The 7,288-nt window shown below is 58.9% G+C and overlaps 1 protein-coding gene across 1 annotated transcript; it reads left to right on the top strand.

The window, feature by feature from the left end:
* The first annotated feature begins 4,593 nt into the window (after positions 1 to 4,593).
* CDK5R2 (cyclin dependent kinase 5 regulatory subunit 2) lies at positions 4,594 to 6,682 on the top strand. Its single transcript, XM_028510575.2, has one exon. The coding sequence runs from the start codon at positions 4,927 to 4,929 to the stop codon at positions 6,034 to 6,036; it is 1,110 nt and encodes a 369-aa protein (XP_028366376.1). The 5' UTR covers positions 4,594 to 4,926; the 3' UTR covers positions 6,037 to 6,682.
* Positions 6,683 to 7,288: the final 606 nt, after the last annotated feature.

The raw sequence follows: 7,288 nt of genomic DNA, 5'->3' as shown, positions 1-7,288 counted from the left end.
AAATTAAGTCCTTCTAGCAAGGGACCTGTTGGAGTGGACAGACATTGAGAAGGCGGGGGTCTCCCTCCTGGCAGCTAGCAGCACATCCTTGGTCAGGTTCATCTCTTCTCTGCTCACCCCCCTTCCCTACTCCCCACTATTTTCAGGAGGGGTCTGCTCCCTCCATTGCCTTCCCAGGGACTTACCCCTCCTTACTTCAGCTCCCCTAGGGGAAAGTCCTCAGGACGGGGAGGGAGAGCTGGGCTGGTACACAGGCTATCTGCCGGCTGGTGCACACCAAAGGAGCCAAGGCCCTTGATGGGGGTATTAAATGGGAGTGGGAAGCAAGAGCCAGGCATTCAGATGCCCAGGCTGAATCTCCACCCTTGGTGTTTTAAGACCTGCATTGTCATCAGCCTCTTTGTAGGGATCCCTTGGAGATATGGAGGTGCAATGACCTTGGGTCCTGGGATCTCTGGCCTTGACATTTACTGGAGAAACCCTGGACCTCAGCTAACTTGGCATCCTGTCCTTTGTCTCACGGTCTTTCAGTGGCCCCTCTAAAGCATTGCTGAGAGCCCGAGCACCCCTCCCTTCTGTCTCCTTGGCTAAACTGAAGAAGGGCAGGCCTCACAGGGGGGCTGTGCACATGGAGACTGAGCCCAACGGGCCGAAGCGGATGAGGGAGAACCAGACAGGGCTGGAGCTGGGGAGTGAAACAGATTCACAGGACAGACTTATTTAGAATCAGAATCGTGAAACTGGAAGAGACTTTAGGAATCTTTTTTTAAATTTTTATTTATTTTTTTATTTTTAGAGTGGGAAGGGAGGGAGAAAGAGAGAGAGAGAAACATCAATGTGTGGTTGCTGGGGGCTGTGGCCTGCAACCCAGGCATGTGCCCTGACTGGGAATCGAACCTGTGACGCTTTGGTTCACAGCCTGCGCTCAATCCACTGAGCTACGCCAGCCAGGGCTAGGAATCATTTTTAAGTTCAATCCCTAAGATGTTATCTTATTCCTTTAGTATTCATTTTTTATCTGATAATAAAAATAAAATATAGAGAGCCCCTACATTGTAATATGAAAAAAGAGGCCCAGAGAGCTGAAGTAACTTCATCCAGGCCATACAGGTTATAAGCCATGGGCTAGAACTCCTTCCCCCTAGACTACAGACTCTCAGGCAGAGGGATGAAAACAGCCAAGGAGCATAGGAGTCTGAGCAGCATTGCCTGGAAATATTTCCTTAAAGGCGGGGCTCGTCTTCCCAGGGGTCAGTGAAGGGCTCATCTCAAAGGTAAAATTGTGACTCTCCTCCATAAGGCCGTGTTTCTGCATAGGCTAAGATCTTGGTCTAGGCCCTCCAGTTCTTGGTTTAGGCCTTCAGTTCTGACCTTAAAGAGCTGTCGAAATAACTGCTTATCTGGACAGGGCCTTGTTCTCTGAGACAGACAAGGAGCCTGGCTTCAGGGGGTTCTCATTTAGGGAGTCTAACACAGCCAGCACCAGCCCAGAGGAGCATGCTCCTCCACAAAAGTGCGCTTGCAGATGTGGTGGGGGCGCCACTCTCCTTCCATAGAGCCCGCCTTTTCATCAAGTCTTTCTGGGTTCACTATGCTACCCCTCTCGGCCTCCACCTTATTGCAACAAAACCTCCTTCTCTTCTCCCTTAATGTCTCCAGGTTTTTAAAAAATATTTTATTTATTTTAAAAATATTTTACTTATTTTGAGAAGGGAAGGGAGAAAGAGAGAGAGGGAGAGAAACATCTATGTACAGGAAGACCATTGATCAGGTCGCTTCTCACACGCCCCCAGCTGGGGGCCTGGCCTGACACTCAGGCATGAGCCCTGACCGGAAGTGAACCTGTGACCTTCTGGTTTGTGGGAGAATGCCCAACCCACTGAGCCACACCATCAGGGCTCTCCAGCTTTTTTAAATGCTATTTCTCTTTATGGATTTGTTTTGATTATGTTGTCTGCTTTTCCTTTAAAATTCCACTCATATCCATCCTGCATATCTTGGACTGGGGACTCGGAGCCCAGCCCTTAACCAAGCTGTTGTGTAGCAGCTGCTGCTGGGGAAAGAGCTTAGAAAGACTGACTGATGTCAGGAGCATTAGGCATCAGGTGCCTTCCAACCAGTCCCAAAGTGCTTCTTGGAGGAGGTGGAATTTCAAGAGCTGGACAGAAGGCAAGGTAGTGAGTGGGTGAGCCACAGTGGGTCTGAGGCAGGGAAAGGTGGAGAATGAGAAAGGGAAGGGCACCTTTTAAGGTACCTGTTCCGGGGAGCCTGAAGCAGAGGAGGGAATTCTTTTTTTTTTTAAGTTAACTAATTAAGGATTTTAAAAAATATTTTATTTATTTATTTTTAGAGAGGGAAGGGAGGGAGAGAGAGAGAGAGAAACATCAATGTGCGGTTGCTGGGGGCCATGGCCTGCAACCCAGGCATGTACCCTGACTGGGAATCGAACCTGCGACACTTTGGTTCACAGCCCACGCTCAATCCACTGAGCTACGCCAGCCAGGGCTGGGAATTCTTTTTAAAAAAAGATTTTATTTATTTAGAGAGAGAGAGGGGGGAAGGGATGGAGAAAGAAAGGGAAAGAAACATCATTGTGTGGTTGCCTCTCACGTGGCCCCCACGGGGGACCTGGCCCAAAACCCAGGCATGTGCTGTGACTGAAAATCAAACGGGCGACCCTTTGGTTCTCAGCCTGTGCTCAATCCACTGAGCCACACCAGCCAGGGCAGAGGAAGAAATTCTTGAATCTCACCCAGAGGACAACAGGAGGTCGAGCTGGGCCTGGAGGGGGCAGGTACCATGGTGGTGACATCTGTGGGTACTGCATAGAAGATCTTGCCCTAAACGACACCAGCAGTAGGCCTTATGTCAAGGAAGGACTCCAGGGAGCAGAGCTGGGAGGACCCACGTGCCATTCAGATCCACGTGCCTGGGGTTTCTGCCAGTGCAACGCAGTCTCCGTGGGGCCTGTCCTTAACTACCCAGGAACCGCCTGTTTCTTGAGCGTCAGATAAAGGCTGACTCAGAAGGCCTTGTAGGAAAGAGTGGGACCAATTCTCCAAGCTGAAAAGAGAGAGAATGGGGAGGTTGAGCAAGTCAGCTTGGGCTTTGAGAAATTAAAGATCAGATCTAAGGGAGCATGAGAGGCCCTGCTGAGACAATGCACGTGGGCACCAAGTCAGGGAGGGGCTCAAGTCTGCATGTGTACACTGACAAAAAAAAAAAAGAAAAGAAAAAAGGAATCAAGAAGAAGCAGACCACAGGCCTCCAGGTAGGTGTGAGTAAACAGGGACTGTGGGGCAGCCGAGCAGAGCTGGTGGCAGGAGCTGCACCTAAGGGGGTTCTGGAACAGCCTATTCAGAAGGAACCATGTGCTCCTGTGCACACCTACCAACCGGGACAGCAGTGGATCCTTGGAGCTGTGTTGGTGGTCTGTGAGGAGCATGGAGGTGACTCCAGGGACAACTCTGAAGATTTTGCTGAATCCACAGGCAGGGATGTCTCTGGCCATCATATCCCCCTTCAAGGCCCACTTAAGAAGCTGAGGACTCCTGCGCTGGGGAGCCAGATAGCAGGCCTGCAGAAGGGCGGACACTGGTCCACAAGGCAGATAGAGCCCAGACCAGCTGGGCTCAGAAGCTGCAGATAAGCGCTGGGGAGTCTCAAGCACAGGACCAAGACTATGTGGGCATTGAGGAGAGAACAGACAGACAGACAGATAGGCATAGTGAAATGTGTAGTACTCAGCCTAATAGTGAGCAGCTGGGAGTGGGGACAGCTGGGCCATTATGGCAAGAAGCATTTAACAATGAAAACCCAGCTCAACTTGGGCCTGGGGCAGGGCTGGAGGTTGTGCCAAGCCTTCTGGGCCTCCCCCAGCTCAGGAGGCCCTGCGTGCAGCCTGAGCCTGGGGAGACCAACCCATCCAATTTCCAGCACTGCCCCAGGGATCAACCATCACCCACCCAAGTGTGGGATCAGGGTGTGTTGGTGGGGATGAAGAGGCACCACCCAGGGATGAGAACCCCAGGCCAGAACTCCCCACAGAACTCAACTGTAGAGAACCAGGCCAGAAAACGCGGCCTCAGGGACATATATGAGCGTCTTGCGGTCCCCTGAGCAAAGGTCCCCAAGGAGGTGGATTGTGATCTGCAGGAGAACCCGGGCCCTGCCAGCACCCCATCACAGGCAGAGCGAAAATGCGCCTGCTGCAGCCCTCGTGGCGGCCTCGTGGGGAGGGAAGGGAGGGGAGAAGAGCTAAGAGGGAGTAGGTCAGGCAGCCTGATTGCAGGAGCCAGTGCAGTGCGACCCAGCTGAAGCCAAGGAGCCCTGACGAGGGCGCACACTGCCTATACGGCCCCCCAACACAGAATCAAAAGGGGAGAAAGGATGCTCCCACGGCTTCTCTTCTTCCTCCATCCAGTGCATCAAAACAAGCTGACCCAGGGCCCTAGGACCTGCACGGGGAAGTGTGGGCAGCCACCCCTCCTCCCCAGCCCAGACCCTACGGGGGTCCAAGAACCACAGTCACTTCCTCCTCCTTCCCTCTTGCTGGTGTTGGGAAAGGACCGACGACCGAGGGTGAGGTGGGCGGGACTTGGGTTTGGCATGCGAGTTTCTATTGGTCAGAGGAGCTGCCGGTTAGGAGGGCAGCTCGGGCGAGGATTGGCTCCGCGGGGCGGGGCGCGGCGCGGCTCGAGATGAGGCCCAAGGGGTGGGGCTGACGCTGCAGCTGGCGCAGCTCAGAGTCGGAGCAGCCGCCGCGGAGCAGCCGAGCAGCCAGCTTCCCCCGCCCGTTCCCGCGCCCGGGCCGGGGCTAGGCCCCCCACTGCCGGGTCCCCGGGGGCTGCAGCAGCAGCGGCGGCGGCGGCAGCGGCGCCGCCCGCGGTTCCCGCCGGGGCCCGGGCGCCGGCCCCTCTCTGCAGGATGGGCACGGTGCTGTCTCTTTCCCCCGCCTCTTCGGCCAAGGGCCGGAGGCCCGGCGGGCTGCCCGAGGAGAAGAAGAAGGCGCCGCCCGCGGGGGACGAGGCGCTAGGGGGCTACGGGGCGCCGCCAGTAGGCAAGGGCGGCAAAGGCGAGAGCCGGCTCAAGCGGCCATCCGTGCTCATCTCCGCGCTCACCTGGAAGCGCCTGGTAGCAGCGTCTGCCAAGAAGAAGAAAGGCAGCAAGAAGGTGACGCCCAAGCCAGCGTCCACTGGCCCCGACCCCCTGGTCCAGCAACGCAACCGCGAGAACCTTCTCCGCAAGGGCCGGGATCCCCCCGACGGCGGCGGCGCCACCAAGCCCCTGGCCGTGCCCGTGCCCACAGTGCCCGCGGCCGCCGCCACCTGCGAGCCGCCGTCGGGGGGCAGCGCGGCCGCCCCGCCGCCAGGCTCGGGAGGGGGAAAGCCGCCGCCGCCGCCCCCAGCCCCGCAGGCGGCGCCGCCGGTGCCTGGCGGCTCGCCCCGGCGGGTCATTGTGCAGGCGTCCACCGGCGAGCTGCTGCGCTGCCTGGGCGACTTCGTGTGCCGACGCTGCTACCGCCTCAAGGAGCTGAGCCCCGGCGAGCTGGTGGGCTGGTTCCGCGGAGTGGACCGCTCGCTGCTGCTGCAGGGCTGGCAAGACCAGGCCTTCATCACGCCCGCCAACCTGGTGTTCGTGTACCTGCTGTGCCGCGAGTCGCTGCGCGGGGATGAGCTGGCGTCGGCCGCCGAGCTGCAGGCCGCCTTCCTCACCTGCCTCTACCTCGCCTACTCCTACATGGGCAACGAGATCTCCTACCCTCTCAAGCCCTTCCTCGTGGAGCCCGACAAGGAGCGCTTCTGGCAACGCTGCCTGCGCCTCATCCAGCGGCTCAGCCCGCAGATGCTGCGACTCAACGCCGATCCCCACTTCTTCACGCAGGTCTTTCAAGACCTCAAGAATGAGGGTGAGGCCGCCGCCGGCGCGGGGGGTCCACCCAGTGCGGGCGCGCCCGCGACCCCCGCCTCCTCCTCGGCCGCCAGGGACAGCTGCGCGACCGGAGCCAAGCACTGGACTATGAACCTGGACCGCTAGGGATACCCAAAGGCCAAGCCTGTCCCCGCCCCAGCCCCTGACACGCACTCGGAGCCCCCAGGACCATCAAGCTGCCGCCGCTGTCACTGCTGCTCCGCACTCCGGCCGGAGGAGGAGCCGCCCCTGCCCCGCAGGGGAAGGTGGAGGCCTGGAAGCCAGAGGCCGAGGCGCCTGGATTTACGGGGCGTCGGGTGGGAGTGGGGGATGCGCGCGGGAAGGGACCCCCTACCTCAGCCTTTCTGTCTACGCCCCCATCTCTCCAGCTCTGCGCGGGTCTGCTCCTTCCCTTCTGGGTGTGTCTGTAAGTCCGTCTTCCTCGGTTTGGTCCATTTCCTCCCTCCCTCCCTGCATCTTCACCCTCCCACCCATCTGCCTTTCCCCTGGACGTTCCTTGGGTGTGTGTTTCCGCCTCCGTCGAACCCCCTACCCATCTTTCTTTGGCCCCGTTTCTCTCTCCGCACCTGTGTCCCCATCTCCTCTGCTCATTCTCCTTTCCTTCGCTCTTGGCCTGTGCCACCACCTTCCTTCCCGTCTGCCACCCGCCCCCCCGCCCCGGCCCCGCCTAGGTCAGCTTGCATCCTCTCCCCCGACTGAGCCCCCATACCCTCCTCCCCAGACCCAAAGAAAACGCTGGTTCTGAACTCGGGACAACACAGGAGGGCCCTTCGCCCCACCCCCACCGCCCCCTCTGCCTTCCCAACGTGTTGCATGCCGGGAGGTGGGGCCGAGGGACGCCGACTTCGGGAGGCTGACCTTTGGGAGCGAACTCAAACCCAGGAGTCCACCCCGGCGGCGGCGGCGGCGGCGGCGCCTCAGCGAACGGAGGAGGCGAGACAGAAACTCTCCTTTTTCAGGGGGAGGGGCGCCCTCTTTCTTATCGTTAGGTGTTTTCGGTTTCCTCCCCTTTTAATTTATTCGATTTATTCGGTGGTTTCCGGAGGGCGGGGGGCGGGAGGGTTGGGCCGGGAGCTGTCTGAGGTGCTGATCCTGAGGCCGGACCGGACTCCTCCGGGGAGGGCGCCAGGGGCTGGGTTGGGCCCGGTGCGGCATCCGAGGTGCCAATGATGCGGGCCGACGGCGCGGGCCGCACTGTCTGTCTGTTCGTCTGTCCGGGACATAACTATAAAGCGCTGGAAGCGCCTGTAGATGGTTTTGCGCCGGCTTTTCTTTGGGTCCCGGGAGGGCGGGAGCGGAGCCGTCCCAGGCGGCGCAGGAGGCCCGCAGGGGCCGGAGGGCGAGGGCGAGGCCCCGA

This window comes from Phyllostomus discolor, chromosome 4 (genome assembly GCF_004126475.2).
Source record: "Phyllostomus discolor isolate MPI-MPIP mPhyDis1 chromosome 4, mPhyDis1.pri.v3, whole genome shotgun sequence".
In the NCBI taxonomy this organism is placed as follows: Eukaryota; Metazoa; Chordata; class Mammalia; order Chiroptera; family Phyllostomidae; genus Phyllostomus; species Phyllostomus discolor.
Note: the sequence above shows the minus strand (reverse complement) of the source record. Positions and strands in the feature narration are given on the sequence as shown.